The 18,836-nt window shown below is 42.1% G+C and overlaps 1 protein-coding gene across 1 annotated transcript in view; it reads left to right on the top strand.

Moving 5' to 3' along the window:
• The window catches only part of LOC105029164 (voltage-dependent R-type calcium channel subunit alpha-1E), a 153,833-nt gene that overhangs the window by 49,584 nt on the left and 85,413 nt on the right, over positions 1 to 18,836 (top strand). The window contains 3 exon segments of the mRNA XM_034293847.1: positions 3,837 to 4,106; positions 10,779 to 10,884; positions 11,349 to 11,488. Coding sequence (XP_034149738.1) covers positions 3,837 to 4,106; positions 10,779 to 10,884; positions 11,349 to 11,488 — 516 coding nt within the window.

Genomic DNA, 18,836 nt, shown 5'->3' on the forward strand with positions numbered 1-18,836 from the left:
GAAGAGTACCTATGATAAACATTACATACCTCTACATGCTTTGTAAGTAGGAAAACCTGCAAAATTGGCAGTGTATCAAATACTTGTTCTCCCCATTGTATGTGCTGCCACTACCTTGACCTAACCCAGCCCAATAGTCACTACCTTGACCTAACCCAGCCCAATGGCCACTACCTTGACCTAACCCAGCCCAATGGCCACTACCTTGGTCAAAGCAATGCTAGCAGATCTCTGTCCTATCATTGTCGAGGTAATCAACACATCCATTCAATCTGGCTTCAGTGTCTCCATATCGGATGTACATTAAAATCCTGCTGTGCCACTCTGGGTGCCCACAGGCATCTAAAGTATACGTTTAAGACTGTTAAAGTCCTTATAGCCTTAAGCCTATGATTTTACTTTAATCATTGCTCAGTAAACACCCACACCATTGGCCAATGTAACAAAATGCATAGGGGAAATGTAGCCTTGAGAGTTTTGCACATTGGCAAGATGTCACCAACACTTTAGAGCAACATTTTGACACTTGAATGGTGTATAACCAATGGAGAAGTGTAGAATTTTAAATATATCTGGAAAGAGCTCCATGTTCTCCATGTTACAGTTTAACCTTGTATCATATGTTCCAAAGTTGTGCAAACATGTGCCATCTGGATGTAGGACTATTATATGATACTGTAGGTCTATAATGTTATTTTTTTATTAAAAACATTTTAATTGTCTTTGTTATTAATAATGATAATATATTCTTGTTTGAGTACTTTTTCTTTCAGTTTTGTTTTCCTGAAAGGTCTCCAATGCTTTTCATCGCATGCATTCATTCAGTAGATAATGACAATGTGTTGACATGTATGCAGAAACATGCTCATAGGTAGCTTGCTCACACACAAACCCATACACAGACACACAAACCCATTCAGACGCACAAACGTATACACAGACACATAAAATCATACACAGACACGTAAAATCATACACAGACACATAAAATCATACACAGACACACAGATCCATACACAGACACACAAACTTATACAAAGATGCACAAACCCATACAGACAAAGAAACTTATACACAGACCCAGAAACATGTACACAGACACATAAAATCATACACAGACATGCAAACACACAAACCCATACACAGACACACAAACACACACACACACACAAACTCACACACACACACACACAGACACACAAACACACAAACACAGATACACAAGCAATCTTGTTTACTTGTTCCAAACCCTGGTGCACTTTGTATACATCCTTTTGAGGTCTTTTTTGTTGTTGTGATAATTGGCCTTTCAAAGAAGGCTCTGACAGCTTGGGAAAGCTGGGGCCTTTGTGTAATAGGGGCTCTTATTTAAAGAGCAAGTCTATTCTATACATAGAGCCTCCCAGCGCCACGATCAGGGATCTGTCCCTAAAAAATACTTGTTTAGTTCTAGACTAATCTAGACAAACATCCCATAATCAGGTTTCACCTCAGTTCTGACAGATGCTTTTAAGCATGGTCTTGTATCTATTCATTTGTTAAATAGGTTCTCTGATGTCATGTCAGTGTAAATTCATTTTTTTTACCAATGTTAAAAACCAGTTCCACAGAACCGATAACACATGGCTTTAATCTGAATAAAATTCAGATTATATATTTTCAGAAATACTTATATATTTTCAGAAATTATACTTACTACACATGTAAACAAATAATATATCATTTGTACATCACCTATATACATTTAGTTGTGTTTTTGGCTTTATGTTAATGTAACTTAAACCTTAGAATTTACCTTGGGATAATAACAGATGATTTCCATTTTGTTCTATTTCCACACTCCAAGCTGTGCAGCTGTCTTTTTAATGACCTCAATATTAGAGGATACTGGGTTACTGGATCTCTGCCCTCTTCATAACTATTAATATTACCACAGCCTATTGGTCTCAGTGTGCTAGTATAATTCTTCAGTACATCCATATTTTCTCATTTTTTCACCACACAAAATAACTTTTTGTAATAGAATGACCATTCAATATGATTTCACAGGTTTGTGCACATAGGTTTTTGTAGACTAATAGTTATGGCAAGTTTATAGGGATTAACTTAATTTCCATTCCCACTATAAAATACTACTTTTGTTTCTTTGGTTCCAATGAGTTTCAACGTTTAGTTGACGAAGATTGTCTGTTTACTCCTCAGGTTAAAATTTTCATTAAATGTTTTACCAATGTTGTATCCATGTTCATGTTTGAGACTTGATTCTTCTGGAATTCGGCCCGTGCGTCTAGTAAGCTCTCCCGTGTTTGAATGTAGGCTCTCCCACGCAACGCACATTCACTGGGAGGTCATGTCCTGAGACAATGACTTTTAATTAACCCAGCAATTACCTTTTATCTTCGTGGCGGTGCAGACTGTGTCTTGATAGTGGATATCATATGCAGCAAAAAAGATAACCTACGCGGTACTCTGAAAATGCGTCGCCTTTTCAGATGAATAACTTTGATCTAATATGTTTTATTATGAAGGATCCGCTAAAACGTGCTAAAGAGATGTACGATTCTTTAAAACAGAAAACAGTCACAAGAGACAAACAAACAAGAGGTTACAACAAAAAAGTAGGTGTTTGTTATTGATTCAAGATAGCACATCTAGTCTACGTACTGCAGCCTATAACCAACATTACTGGGATGTTGGTGTGTGAACTGAATTAAGATTATTAATATCTTGATCATATTTACATAACATATATTCCCATTACTGTAACTTGCATTAGGCTACATAAATGTTATTACTAGACTGTGGAAGCTCTTAGTACATTTAAGTTCATATACAATGTTAAATAATCTTCTGAATTATCACCATGGCTATACAATTATTCTATAATGTATCGAATTTCAGTCGTCCAGTATGATATTTTAATTTTAAATATCATACATTTTTAAATTTTTCTAAATTTGACTGGAGAGACCAAATTAATGCAGCAGACACGTTTTCGTTGCTTAATGTAAGACCTTGCTACCTCATTGCAGAGAATATTGCTCAAAGGATAGCGTGGGTTATAGTGCCTCTACCTTTGTGACTTCCAGTTTAGCTTGTTGCGCATCGAGGGCTTGGTGCGGTTCATGTGGCACGGAAAAGCGAAGCAACATTTTTGATAAGGAAAAAAGTTTGCGCGCTGTTTTTTTTGTTGTTGTTTCTTTTTCAGTGGGAATGTGTTAATAGCAGATGCTCAGTAGGAAAATAGACGATGAAGACAGCGGTGTAATGACAAGCAATCTCCGTTCATCCGTGGACCCGTACAAAATGCTCTCATCTCTTACAAGGACAAACCTTCGGGAGACGTCGATCCTGTATTGAGAAATGTTGCAGAGGGGTGTGGATGAAACCTCCACAATGGATTTTAAATGGAGATTGTGTTTTTCAGTGAATTGATTGAAGTTCACGTTTGACAAATTGACTCTCGAGTTATCTTTTTTTTTTCTTTTTTCATACTTGGTTTTAATCTTATCCTGTCTATTGGACAATTGACAGTTGTGTTGCTTTGTAACATTCCTACTCGTTGAAGACGTGCGTGGACTTTTATTTATTCACAAGGATAGACAGCCTACCGTTGTGATGGCTTAAATTGAAACTGTGAACATTAAAACGGAGCAATATTTACATGTGGACTCTCCAGGCGGATATTATTATATATCATCACTTGTTGCCTTGACTAAGGACATAATGATGGACAAAAAACAAGTTTAATTTCTGTCAAATCGATTGCCTCACCCCGCCCTGCTTGCCAGGAGCTAACCCTTTTCATTCTCCCCTGTTTTCCTTGCTCCTCGCAGAATGGCCCGGTTCGGAGACGACGTCCCCGGCTTGTTGGCCTCCCGGGATGGGGACTCCGAGCGCAACAGAACCCGGGAGGGACCGGCTGTGTCTACAGGTGGTGGTGTGTCCCCAGCCTTCAAACAGACCAAAGCTCAGAGAGCCCGCACCATGGCCCTGTACAACCCCATCCCTGTCAGACAGAACTGTTTCACCGTCAATAGATCACTCTTCATTTTCGGAGAAGACAACATTGTTCGGAAGTACGCCAAGAAGGTCATAGAATGGCCATATCCTTTTGATTAAGTGTAATCACTCACATGTACAGTTTCAACAAAAAGTTTTTTTTTAAAATAGGTTGAATTGTCTATCCTGTTCACATTTGTTCTATAATCAAGGATATGCTTCCATGAATTGTGGAATCAGAACCATGGACAGAACCTGTAGCAGTTGTACATAGGATTTATGTAGCATTGGTTTTTGTTTTTGTATTCTACTCCAATTTAGGGCAGAGCCAACGATTTTGCCTATTACATACACGCATACACACACACACACACCAGCTGGATTACCATATTACAAAAAAAACACATGTAAAAAATATTTACATTTATATTTTTCTCTGTCTCAGTGGGTCTATGTGTTTCTCTCTCTTCCTCTCTCCATCTTCCCCTCAAACATATGCATGCACGCACACAACACACACGCACACAACACACACGCACACAACACACACGCACACAACACACACGCACACAACACACACGCACACATTGCACACGCACACAACGCACATGCACACACTGAGGTCTTCTTTACTGACCACCCATAATCCACTGAGAGTTAAGGCAGGCAACTGTGACCGTTGTCCATGGTCCTGAAACATTTCCACATGGTACGACCTTAGGGCTTCTGCTTTGTGTCATTGACCAGAAGTCCTAGAGGTTTTGGGTAACAACATCATGTGCTGTGTCTAGGCTAAGCACACACAGACAATGGGATAACACTTCCAATGGCCTCTCTTTTGTGGTGCTTGATGCACAATATAGAACCGGGGGTATTCAAGCCTCTGAGTGTGGATTCAGCGTGGTGAAGCATGACAGGGCAGGCAGAAGGCTGCACGACAGGTCTTCGGCTGTAATTGACTGCCAAGATTGAAGAGCCGCTATGATCAAGTGTATGAGATTGAAACCCTGTTATAGTTGAAAAGTGTTCTACTCGATTTCACAATGGTGTTCTTGTTGTAATACGTTTAAGATTATTGTTATCAGGGTCCATTCCATTTCATGTCCAGTCAAATTCTGGACATATGCAAGAATTCCTGTTCTATTCAATTATTTTAATAGGGAATATTTGAGTTAGGAGTTTGGTTCCTCTTTTGAATTCACTGGAACTGAATTGGAATTGACCCCAACTTGGCTCTTATTTCAGTGGTTATGGTAACATTATATCAGATCTTTTTTAAAACACAGATTTGCCTTTACATATCTCCTCTGCATGGTTAGCCTTAAATCTCAGACTTTTGAGATTTGAGATCAAAATTGGGTCAATATCACAAGGCCATCTTGAATTATTGATTTACTGTCCTCTTTCATTATGCCAAGGTTATTATTATGAAAATAGTAGTGTATTTTAAGGGTTTCATTTAGATTTTTAGAGTAAGAGTTCTTACAGGAAGACCTTTAGCAATTTGTAGGATATGTTTGACATTTGTCTTGCTTATGATCCTGGCGTTCACCTTTCAGTTATCAATGTATCATAGGGAAATCTGATGTTAAGCAAGCAGTGTGTCGAATCATAACGTACATGAACAAGATACAGCGGGGCTGTCACTGGAAAACCTTTGTAGTTTAGTCTATTTATGGCCAGACATTGGTGATCATTACCTTTGTCTAGCGGTGGGAGAGTGTAACACACGTCAGCCGGCGGAAAGTGAATTAGTCCCCTGTGCGGCCAACATCGTTCTGTCAACAGCATGCAGGTGTTCTCAAGCGTGATGATCAGTGGCTGGAGATTTGAGGCGCTTCGCCTCATTTCCACATGTCACAGAGGAGAGGAGATAGAACGTCCGAAAATGGAGGACCACTAATAGCCTGGAAATGACTTGGCACCACAGCAAAGCCTATAGAATTCCTTTTTCTTGCCCCCTTGCGTTGGTCTTCTATTGTTTAATGATAGGACACCACGGATCTCAGGTGTGTAGTTCCAGTCGTTCCTAGCTCTATGGCTTTCTCTTTCTAAAACAGTAGTCCTTGATTCATTTTAAGGCAGAATGGAATACCGAACTTGTTTCCTACTCGTATTTTCTTTATGGAAAGATTGGTTTATGAGCAGGGACACAGAGAAGAGGGAGTAGAAATGTGTAGGACTCTCGCTGGAATTGAACAGGCACCCCTGCCGCAGGGGAAAACATATGGTTTTGGAGCTGTGTGTGTTAACAAATCAACCAACCTCTGGCCCCTTTGATCATGCGAATGGAAGGGAATATTCTCAGCAGTACCAATGGCCTGGTTTTCCATTATTAATTCAACATTGAGTTTAGTCCCATTGAACTTATAAAAGTAGACTGTTGCGTGTGGCAAGGACAGCCTACATGCAGAGGGGTTCAATCCATGCATTCTCGCCACTGCAAGCGTGTAGAGCAGGGCTGACCAACCCTGTTCCTGGAGATCTAGTGTCCTGTAGGTTTTCTCTCCAACTCTAAGTCAGCGAACCTGATTCTTATAATTAGATGGATGAAAACCTAAATCAGGTTAGTCACAAATGGGGTTGAGGAGAAAACCTACAGGACAGTAGATCTCCAGGAACAGGGTTGGGCATCCCTGGTGGAGAGTTTCTGATTGTTGCTCCATTGCATCTTGCTGTGCTCTTGGTTGGAAAGTACTGAAACGAACCTACTTCTTAATGAGGCAGTGTGCTGGGAGTGTCCCATTTCATCTAATTAACTTAGTCAATGTAATTAACAAACATTATATTGATGACGTCCAATCTGTGTACCATGAGCTATAAAGTGATTAAAACTGTAACTGATTATCTTATTCAGAGCAGTTTCCTATTATGATGTGACACAGGCTGATATTGGGAAGCTTCATCTTCACCAGGACTCAAATATTCAACGGTGAGCCCTCACGCGCTCCCACTCACAAACCTGAACGATGCATGCCAGCGTGCACGCACGCACCAACGCACAATCAGGCCTCCGTAGATGACAGTCAAAAGGTCATAGTTGCGGGCAGAACAACCCGCATTCAGGCTCTTTGCGAGTGCTCAATTAAAATGAGTGATCGATGAGGAGGTTATTTCCAGGCTTCCGTGACTGGTGTGCTGCAAGGAGCCACAGGGGTGCGTCAGGGTCGATGTGGAAGCAAGCAGGGGCTTGGTGGAGGAGCCATACAGGCCTGATGAAACATGTGGCCCACTTTGGTGCAGGGGGCCTGGGGAGGACAAGCAGCTGCTCGCCCTGTCTGATGCCCACTGGGAGGCTGCTACAGGAAGTGCCTCAGGGTTTAGATACTCCGTTAATAATTGATCTTGTCCATGGAAGAGCAAGTCTGAGGGGCGGCGCCCTGACTGACTCCGCCCTCTGCCGCCACCCGTTCCTTGAGCAGCACGATCACTGACAGCAGCAGGACTGGCAAATCAGCTTGATTCGATTTCAGATGGCAGAACTTATCTGACGTTGGCACTTTGCCACATGTGCATTTACTCTCGTTTCCTGAGCAGTCTGTTGAGTTCTGAGTCGTTTGTTTTTAGCCATTGAAAAGGAGGCTAGCTAATTTCTTGAGACAGCCTTGCTAATCTACATCTAATTCTCTCGGCAAAGCTTTCCGACAATGCTGTATTTAACGGCATGGATTTAATGGCGGTATTTACCTTCGCATAAAATTTACTTCAGCCATTTTGAAAGATGACCACTTGTTTGCGTTTCAAAGAGTGCTGTCAAATGTCACACTTTTAAATGTAATCAATGACACTACGCTTTGATTGTAAGGGATGGAAACATAAAATGATCTATATCCTAATCAACACTGACATACTGCTGGTGTGTTAACGCTTAACCTAACCCAATACCGTATCTTTAATCTCAATAGCCTAACCTTTATACCTAAACCTATCCTACCCACAATTCCTGATCCTAAACCTAACACTGAGCCCAATTCTAAGTTTCCCCCAAATCCTAACCCCTAGGCTGGAGTAACCGTTGTGGGGATTAGCTGAAACCCCAAGTTTTATTATCATTGTGCAGACTTTTGATCCTCACATGTAGTGTTCGACTTGTCAGTGACTCAACCCATTCAGATGAAGTATGGTGAAAAGGATGACAATATGGGGTGACACAAATAAGCCAGTGACTCAGCCCCCATAATAGCATTGGAGAGAGGAGATACCAGTGCAGAGAGGGGAGCATGCCAGGCAAAGACAGCAAGGATGGTTTGTAAATCCAATGCCTTGCTGTTCATTTTCACGCACCTGGGCCCGTATCCATTTAATCAAAGGACTTGCTGAAGAGATCAGTCTTCAGTAAAGAACTAAAGGTTAAGAGTGATTCTGCATCTCTCATATGGGTCAGTAGATCATTCCACTAAAATGGAGCTGTGTAGAAGAAAGCCCTGCCTCCACATGTCTGTTTACAAATTCCAATGCAAATTGTGACTGTTGCGTACGGATTCTTGTTTACGAGTCAGAGAAATAAGTCAAAGAAATAATTCAGTTTAATGCTTTGTAGATTAACAGCAAAACCTTGAAGTCTGCCTTAACAGGTGTAGAGAGGCTGGCAATAGTAATGTGAGCAAGAGTAATGTGAATAAACATGAATAACTTGATTAGTCAACTCTCTAGGAGAGGAAACTATTCTTTTAGCTTACCAACTATTCAACATCTTGACCTCTTATCGGTTTCCAGGTCATTGAGGTTGTAGTAAAGGGAAGATAGGATCGAGGATCAACTTCACCTAGATGAGAAAAATGTGGGGGGAAAAAATGCTGTTGTTTGTTGATTTTGTCCTTACAAATATCAGTGCGGAGAAGAAGTGTGCTCAAAAAGGTTCTGTGCAATGGACAACTGAAAATGCAATTAACGGCATCCCCCAAAAAACTCTGGACACATTCTTTTTTACATGTTAACATGATTTTATCAACCCCCAGTTTGAAAGTCAATGTCATATTTTTATTTTATTTTTTTCCTTAAGGTTGTATAAAATCACATTTTACTTGTCAAACATGTTAGACTTTGTTCAGTGATCCAGAATCCACCACAGAATTATTCTCCCTGATGTCTCTGACATGGTTTGAATCCAGTCTTAAACCAGCTACATAGATGCACCGTGTAACACATTCCACTGCTATTTTTAACCTTTTCGTTGAACGAGAGCCAACACAGACTTGTCAGTGTGACTCGCACCCCCCCCCCAAACTGTCATTACAGAGCTCCTTTGTGGATAAATGGCACTGCTTTTCTCTGAATTATACATGATAAGATGAAAAATGTGGAAGATTTTCTGAGGTTACAGCTTCTCAATATAGGCCGAAGGTGAGACTGAAGATGATAGTGAAGCCTGTCCCTGAAGAAATCACTCTTCTCTCATTGTGTATAAAAACACATGGCTTTGTGTGTGTACAAACTTCATGTGTTGTATATGATTGAGTGGACTTTAGAGATTTCCACAAGGCGGGATTTGACATTGATCAGGAGGGCGGTTGTAACATCTGGGACTCCGCGATCATTACGAATGACGCCCATTTAATGTGAACACTGAATTTTGGATGAGAGGAGCCTGTTGCCGTGGATACCTCTCTCTCCCGCTCTGTCGCTGAGTACAGTTTCAGTGGTCATCCTGTTCATGCTGTCATGTCTGAGAGGATGCTAGGGTGTGGCTGTGCGATGGAGGCCTCTCAAGTCTCTGAGACAACCATGGGTGTTGTAGTGTTTTACAAGACGGCGAAAGCTACCAAATGAAAGAGGCGATTCATTTCCTACATTTTGCTTCTACTTGTTTGTAGTTTGCTCAGTACTCCCGTAAGAGCAAGCCAGGGAGTGCTGAATCCTGGCCAAATGGTAAAAGCTCTTGTTGATTTGGATATTCATTGCTCAGTTGATGGGTTGTCCCTGTGCGAGCCTCCGGGCAGCAATTCAATTCCAGCTCCGTTCGCATTGATCCTTCTCTCGTTCTGTCTCACCACCGAAGAGATGAAGGCTTTCTCATTCTCTACCCTTTTCTTTATACCCCGCGCAGCCCAAGAAATCCAGTTCCCACGCACAAAATTAGAGAATCGTGTATCCCTGGCTCATCCGTGTGCCCCATTTAAACCTCCAACCTCCACGGGTCCCTTGGTACGAGTTTTAAGTTGGTAGTGTAATGCCCTTATTTGTTTGATAGAACTCTGGTTCCACCCACACATCTCCTGATGCGCGGACCCATCTTTCTTCCAGATTCCCTGAAACTCTTCTCAAGGTTATGGCCTGTTTACTGCCACTGTCACCGGTTAGTGTTCACACCCAAACGTCCCCTGCCCCCTGCTACATAACCGGCTTGCTGAATGGTTGAATGGGCTCAGGGTGCTGTGAATTGCTGGCAGCCCGTGTCTCTGTGTGCCACTCCCTGTTTGAAGGATGAGCAGTGGGGGAGGATGTGGCGGAACTCTGCCAGGCGATCATTAGTAGGCTGGGTTAACCGCGGTCGGCCGCCCAAACAAACAGAGAAGTCAGGCAATCAGGCGCGTCCCACCGTTCAACCAATCAGAGGAACTGTCATCCGATGTCTTACAAACTTGAAGCAAGCGGGGCAAGTGGTCCTGGACCTGCCTGATGATGTCATCGTCCTGATATCACTCACGGTCGCGGCTGAACTATCACGTTGTGTTGTTGAATTTCGCATTTTAAGAATATTTGAAATAACAACAGCAGGGTTTATGCAATGTTCAGTTTGCACTGATAAATTGGTATTCCTTGACGTGTCGCTTCACTCCATTTGAGTACATGATCCTTGCAACCATCATCGCCAACTGTATCGTCCTGGCCTTGGAGCAGCACTTGCCTGGAGAGGACAAGACCCCAATGTCCAAAAGACTGGTGAGTCCCTGGTTACCCAACGTCTATTCTGTTTGGTCATTCTGAATAGAGCCTGGTGTTAGACAGTGTCAGGTTCATCCCCTTAAGCCTGTTAGTAGCTTTTTTTACTTTGGTAGATAGTAAACTAACTTCAGTAGATGCGAAACTAGCTATAATAATTGGTTCTTAATTCTTAGCTGCTGTAGTATTATTGCAGTGTATTATCATGCAAGCATGACAGTACCTTCTAGCTAAGAGAAAAATTATTTTAGAACATTACTTCATTTTGTGTAGTATGCAGATCAGTCATGTACACAGATGACTCGTAGTCAAAGCTTGATGATGTGTTGGTCATTTAATAAGCTGTTTAGTGCTATGGGCCTAAACACAGGTTTCCATTTGACCTTTTTTATGTACCTAAAGTGTTCATTCACCACACTTAAACCTTTTTGTGTCCTGCCATGTCTGCCATTTGTAATCCACAGGAAAAGACAGAGCCTTACTTCATTGGGATGTTCTGCCTTGAAGCCGGGATCAAAGTGGTGGCATTGGGATTTGTATTCCATAAAGGCTCCTACCTGAGGAACGGCTGGAATGTCATGGACTTCATCGTGGTTTTAAGTGGGTGAGTAGCCAGGCTGCTTTAGCCCGAGACAGTCGAAACACTGCTTGACTGTTAATTACTACTGCCGAACAGCGCCATCCTGTTTCAATACCCTGTCCACGGCTGTTTAAACAAAAAAAAAGGCCAATTTTACATGCGCTCCCAAGTCAAATGTGTTGTTTTATTTTTGGGGATTAGATTGGCCCTCAGTGCCTGTGTGCACCAAAGAGTTTGTTAAGCCCTAGGCTGACGGACAAATATGACACACAGCAATTTTACATTCTGTCTATGACAAGCCACAAGTTCTCTCTGGCATGGAAATAATGTTGCAATGATTCAATGAACGACTTCATGACATCGGTTGATCAAGATGCCCACCCTGTCGGTATTTGCTTTCACCACTTTGTCAAAACCATGCACTGAATTGGCGGGGGGGGCAGGGGTAGCACTGTGGAGAGACTTGCAATCTGGTGGCTGAAACGAGTAATAGCATTTTTTCAAAAGAAATGAGTGGAATAATGAATTGCATTGTTTAAAAAAGTTTATTTTATTTTAAATCACACAAATGAACTAAATGGTGGTAGGTAATACATCTGATTTCATATACTGCTTTAGTAAAAATGAGTTTTTATTTTGCCCCCCCTGGCTCGAATGTCAAACTCCGCCTATGGTCAAAACAACGCAAAGGAAGAGAAAAACTGCAACATGAAAATATCAACACGAGGCAGAGAATGTGACTAGTCAACCTTTATTCTTTAGACATATTTGCTAGATTTATGTCCAAAGCAAGCTGCAATAACTACTTCGCTAAGACAAAAGTTTGCTGAGTCAAAGGAAAGAAACAGAAATACAGAGCTGTTGATAACATTTGTAAATTAAGTGAAAGGACAGGTTTTGTGATTGGACAATAAACGTTCTATTGTTTTGTTCTTGACCCCGGAAAGTCAGCGCTAACCCTGCTCCCGAACAGGGCCAGTTAGCCCTAGGCTAAGTGTGTTGCTAACCCACTTCAAAATATGCAAGTGTGTACACCTGCTTAGCCCTGGGCTTAGGAGGCTCTTAGCCCTAGACTAAGGTGCAGTGTGAACACGCCTATTGATGCTTACCTGTTGTTCATTTTTTGAAAGGAGGTGAATTCATTTCTGAGGTAACAGTGGTGGCACATCTCAGTTCAGATGCCATGCAAAAAATGACTGTCAGTGGAATAACTCGAGTAACAGGGTATGGGATTCTCTGGAGAGGCTGAGATATGAAGGACAAATATATTTTTGCAATGGGAGCCGCCTTTTAAAAACAGCAAGGCCAACATTAGTTTGTGGTTGCTTCAAATCAGACACATACGCACAGTCGCACACAGATGAAATATTAATCCATTCCATAGTTCAAAAGTAGAAAAAGGGTTAGCAGGGTTCTTAAGGAATTTTACATGATTCTCTGCTTTCAATTATTGATGAGTGTGCTCAGCACAGGCTCTCTGTACTCAGTAAGGAGGAGAGAGGGATGAGGAGGGAGGGATGAGGAGAGTGGGATGAGGAGGGAGAGGGGTGTCAGGCCAGGGCTTTGGAGATCATCTTTAAGAATCTGTGATATGAAATTCTGATAATGTATCCTCAACCAAACTGCCCTGTTCCCCCCACCACGTCTCCTCTGTGAGTTTGTGTGTTGTGAAGGGATGTGTGTTTGTTGTGAAGGGATGTGTGTTTGTTGTGAAGGGATGTGTGTTTGTTGTGAAGGGATGTGTGTTTGCTGTGAAGGGATGTGTGTTTGTTGTGAAGGGATGCGTGTTTGTTGTGAAGGGATGTGTGTTTGTGTGTTGTGAATGGATGTGTGTTTGTGTGTTGTGAATGGATGTGTGTTTGTTGTGAAGGGATGTGTATGTGTGTGTTGTGAAGGGATGTGTGTTTGTTGTGAAGGGGTGTGTGTTTGTTGTGAAGGGATGTGTGTTTGTGTGTTGTGAAGGGATGTGTGTTTGTGTGTTGTGAAGGGATGTGTGTTTATGTGTTGTGAAGGGGTGTGTGTTTATGTGTTGTGAAGAGGTGTGTGTTTGTTGTGAAGGGATGTGTGTTTGTTGTGAAGGGATGTGTGTTTGTTGTGAAGGGATGTGTGTTTATTGTGAAGGGATGTGTGTTTGTGTGTTGTGAATGGGGTGTGTGTTTGTTGTGAAGGGATGTGTGTTTGTTGTGAAGGGATGTGTGTTTGTTGTGAAGGGATGTGTGTTTGTGTGTTGTGAAGGGATGTGTGTTTGTGTGTTGTGAAGGGATGTGTGTTTGTTGTGAAGGGATGTGTGTTTGCTGTGAAGGGATGTGTGTTTGTTGTGAAGGGAAGTGTGTTTGTTGTGAAGGGATGTGTGTTTGTGTGTTGTGAATGGATGTGTGTTTGTGTGTTGTGAATGGATGTGTGTTTGTTGTGAAGGGATGTGTATGTGTGTGTTGTGAAGAGATGTGTGTTTGTTGTGAAGGGGTGTGTGTTTGTTGTGATGGGATGTGTGTTTGTGTGTTGTGAAGGGATGTGTGTTTGTTGTGAAGGGATGTGTGTTTGTGTGTTGTGAAGGGATGTGTGTTTATGTGTTGTGAAGAGGTGTGTGTTTGTTGTGAAGGGATGTGTGTTTGTGTGTTGTGAAGGGATGTGTGTTTGTGTGTTGTGAAGGGATGTGTGTTTGTTGTAAAGGGATGTGTGTTTGTTGTGAAGGGATGTGTGTTTATTGTGAAGGGATGTGTGTTTGTGTGTTGTGAATGGGGTGTGTGTTTGTTGTGAATGGGGTGTGTGTTTGTTGTGAAGGGATGTGTGTTTGTGTGTTGTGAAGGGATGTGTGTTTGTTGTGAAGGGATGTGTGTTTATGTGTTGTGAAGGGGTGTATGTTTGTTGTGAAGGGATGTGTGTTTGTGTGTTGTGAAGGGATGTGTGTTTGTTGTGAAGGGATATGTGTTTGTTGTGAAGGGATGTGTGTTTGTGTGTTGTGAATGGGGTGTGTGTTTGTTGTGAAGAGATGTGTGTTTGTGTGTTGTGAAGGGATGTGTGTTTGTGTGTTGTGAAGGGATGTGTGTTTGTTGTGAAGGGATGTGTGTTTATGTGTTGTGAAGGGGTGTATGTTTGTTGTGAAGGGATGTGTGTTTGTGTGTTGTGAAGGGATGTGTGTTTGTTGTGAAGGGATGTGTGTTTGTGTGTTGTGAAGGGATGTGTGTTTGTGTGTTGTGAAGGGATGTGTGTTTGTTGTGAAGGGATGTGTGTTTGCTGTGAAGGGATGTGTGTTTGTTGTGAAGGGAAGTGTGTTTGTTGTGAAGGGATGTGTGTTTGTGTGTTGTGAATGGATGTGTGTTTGTGTGTTGTGAATGGATGTGTGTTTGTTGTGAAGGGATGTGTATGTGTGTGTTGTGAAGGGATGTGTGTTTGTTGTGAAGGGGTGTGTGTTTGTTGTGATGGGATGTGTGTTTGTGTGTTGTGAAGGGATGTGTGTTTGTTGTGAAGGGATGTGTGTTTGTGTGTTGTGAAGGGATGTGTGTTTATGTGTTGTGAAGAGGTGTGTGTTTGTTGTGAAGGGATGTGTGTTTGTGTGTTGTGAAGGGATGTGTGTTTGTGTGTTGTGAAGGGATGTGTGTTTGTTGTAAAGGGATGTGTGTTTGTTGTGAAGGGATGTGTGTTTATTGTGAAGGGATGTGTGTTTGTGTGTTGTGAATGGGGTGTGTGTTTGTTGTGAATGGGGTGTGTGTTTGTTGTGAAGGGATGTGTGTTTGTGTGTTGTGAAGGGATGTGTGTTTGTTGTGAAGGGATGTGTGTTTATGTGTTGTGAAGGGGTGTATGTTTGTTGTGAAGGGATGTGTGTTTGTGTGTTGTGAAGGGATGTGTGTTTGTTGTGAAGGGATATGTGTTTGTTGTGAAGGGATGTGTGTTTGTGTGTTGTGAATGGGGTGTGTGTTTGTTGTGAAGAGATGTGTGTTTGTGTGTTGTGAAGGGATGTGTGTTTGTGTGTTGTGAAGGGATGTGTGTTTGTTGTGAAGGGATGTGTGTTTATGTGTTGTGAAGGGGTGTATGTTTGTTGTGAAGGGATGTGTGTTTGTGTGTTGTGAAGGGATGTGTGTTTATTGTGAAGGGATGTGTGTTTGTGTGGTGTGAAGGGATGTGTGTTTATTGTGAAGGGATGTGTGTTTGTGTGTTGTGAAGGGATGTGTGTTTGTTGTGAAGGGATGTGTGTTTGTGTGTTGTGAAGGGATGTGTGTTTGTTGTGAAGGGATGTGTGTTTGTGTGTTGTGAATAGATGTGTGTTTGTGTGTTGTGAAGGGATGTGTGTTTGTTGTGAAGGGATGTGTGTTTGTGTGTTGTGAATAGATGTGTGTTTGTGTGTTGTGAATAGATGTGTGTTTGTGTGTTGTGAAGGGATGTGTCTGTGTGTTGTGAAGGGATGTGTGTTTATTGTGAAGGGATATGTGTTTGTGTGTTGTGAAGGGATGTGTGTTTGTTGTGAAGGGATGTGTGTTTGTGTGTTGTGAAGGGATGTGTGTTTGTTGTGAAGGGATGTGTGTTTGTGTGTTGTGAATAGATGTGTGTTTGTGTGTTGTGAATAGATGTGTGTTTGTGTGTTGTGAAGGGATGTGTCTTTGTGTGTTGTGAAGGGTTTGTGTGTTTGTGTGTTTTGTGAAGAGGTGTGTGCTTGTTATGTAGGGGTGTGTGTTTGTTATGTAGGCATGTGTGTTTGTATGTTGTGAAGGGTTTGTGTGTTGTGAGGGGTTGTGTGTTTGTGTGTTGTGAAGGGATGTGTGTTTGTTGTGAAGGGATTTGTGTTGGTGTGTTGTGAAGAGATGTGTGTTTGTGTGTTTTGTGAAGGGATGTGTGTTTGTTGTGAAGGGATGTGTGTTTGTGTGTTATGAAGGGGTGTGTGTTTGTAGATGTCAGCATAGATGTTTGTGTCAGGTCATTAGCTTCAGTTATTCTCTCATCTTTTGCATTACTCACCTTAACACAGCCCGATTCAATTAAAACACAGTAGGGTGCAGTCAGTTTAAATTGATTGGCTCACTCCGGTCAGTCTTTCCGGGTACTCCATCTCACCAGGCCTAATTTCCGTCCTTGAATGACCTTTTGTGTCTGACCTTAGAACTACCAGATGAATACTTAACTCTGATGCCTATTGATAGAGATTTCCCTTTATGTTTTCCTTTACTTTATTGTCAGAAATACAGTGCCTTCGGAAAGCATCCCAACCCCTTAACTTTCTCCAGATTGTTTATAGACCTAATTTATAATTGATTAAATGTGTTTTTGCCATCAATCTACACACAATACCCCATAATGACAAAGTGAAAGTGTTTTTGTATTGGAGACAATTTATTGAATACGAAAACATATCTCATGTACTTAAGTTTTCTTTTACAATATTTGTAGTGGCCTAAAGTGATCTAGTGACCTAAGATGATCTAGTGGTCTAAGGTGAACTAGTGGTCTAAAATGGTTTAAAGCTGAAGTGGTCTAAGGTGTTGTAGTGACCTAAAGTGGTCAATTGGTCTAAGGTGGTGTAGTGACCGAAGGTGGTTGAAGGTGTAGTGGCCTAAGGTGTAGTAGCCTAAGGTTTCAAGTGAGAATCTCTCCACTTCAGCTCCATTGATGTGTATGGGGGCATGAACCCCCCCCCCCCCTTGCCACTTTCTGAAGTCCACGATCACCTCTTTAGTCTTACAGATGTTGAGAGAAGGGTTGTTGCCCTGGCACCATGTAGCCAGGTTCCTTACCTATTCTCTGTAAGCGGTTTCATCGTTGTTGGAGATGAGACCCAGGATGGTAGTGTCGTCCACAAATTTAAGGATGATGTTGGAGATGTGTGTGGTCACGCAGTCTTGCGTGAACTGGGAGTACAGGAGGGGATCGAATATGCAGCCCTGTGGGGCTCCAGCGCTCAGGGTCAATGTAGAGGAGGTGAGGTTGCCCATTCTCACCTCCTGGGGTCTGCCCGTCAGGAAGTCCCGAATCCAGTTGCAGAGGGCGATGTTAAGTCCCAGGGTCCTGAGCTTGTGAACAAGCTTGGCGGGCACAATAGTGTTGAATGCTGAACTGTAGTCCATGAAGGTGATCTTCACATGTGTTGCCTTTTTCCAGGTGGGAGAGGGCGGTGTGTGTCGTCAGGGTGATGGCATCATCCGTAGATCCGTAGGTGGTTGAAGGTGTAGTGGTCTAAGGTGGTCTAGTGGCTTGAGGTAGTATAGTGGTCTAAGGTGGTCTAGTGGCTTGAGGTAGTATAGTGGTCTAAGGTGGTCTAGTGGCTTGAGGTAGTATAGTGGTCTAAGGTGGTCTAGTGGCTTGAGGTAGTATAGTGGTCTAAGGTGTTGTAAGGTCGTCTAATGGCTTAAGGTGATCTAGTGGCCTAAGGTGATCTAGTGGCCTAAGGTGATCTAGTGGCCTAAGGTGATCTAGTGGCTTAAGGTGTTCTGGTGGCTTAAGGTGATCTAGTGGCCTAAGGTCCTTGCCTCCAGTACATACATATTGTTGCAGCATGAGTTAATTTCCGACTTACTGCATGTTTACACTCCCTGGCCTGTCTTTACCATTTTCTCTCATCTATTAATAAAACCATACAAAATGCTTCTGGAAATGTACCTTCAAAATATATTCAGCAAATTGAATTCAACAATAATCCTTGAGCAGTGTCAGATAAGAGAATGTTGATGAACCAAACAGAATGTTCTTTTCCTTAAATTGCCTTCATGGCATGCAGCATGTATTGACATTATTAATCCATATGTTTTCCTGGGGTGTTTTTATATCCACATGTAATGCTGTACATGGCACTAACCCTTCCACCTGCCAAGTATCTGGCCATTGCCAAGTGATCTCAGCTTCCAGATGGATCCTTCTAGCATGTCTTGGATTCTTATTACTCTTGGTGAACACTTTCCAGCCTTGACCGATAGACAGATTGACAACTGCGACTTGTTTTTCTCCTCTTTGAGCGTGTAGAGGTAGCTGGATGATTCATGGAACAAAATGGGGGAAGGATATCTGCTTTTTTTGACTGATAGGAAATCAGAACAAATGCCACCTTTCAGTCCAGACATGGAGGACCACGGTCCTGGCAATCTGCAACCATTTATACAGTACAACATTATGGGTGAATGTGGACCGCAGCATGACAGCAGAATCTCGTCTTATGAAAAGGGACTTGTTGCAGTCTGGAGATACTATTCTTTTAGGTTATTTCGATTTATTTTCTGTATAACAAAATGGGGTTTGGCGGATGTTTTCTTTTTTGGCAACTGCAATGTGATTAAATTAATGTAATCTTTTCCTCTGGGTCTCTCTCACAGACACACACACACACACATTCCCAATTCCGGCAGGGGTTTGCAAACTTATTGGGTAATTAGTAAACACGATTAGATTTGGT

The sequence above is a fragment of the Esox lucius genome, chromosome 8 (genome assembly GCF_011004845.1).
Source record: "Esox lucius isolate fEsoLuc1 chromosome 8, fEsoLuc1.pri, whole genome shotgun sequence".
NCBI classification, from domain to species: Eukaryota; Metazoa; Chordata; class Actinopteri; order Esociformes; family Esocidae; genus Esox; species Esox lucius.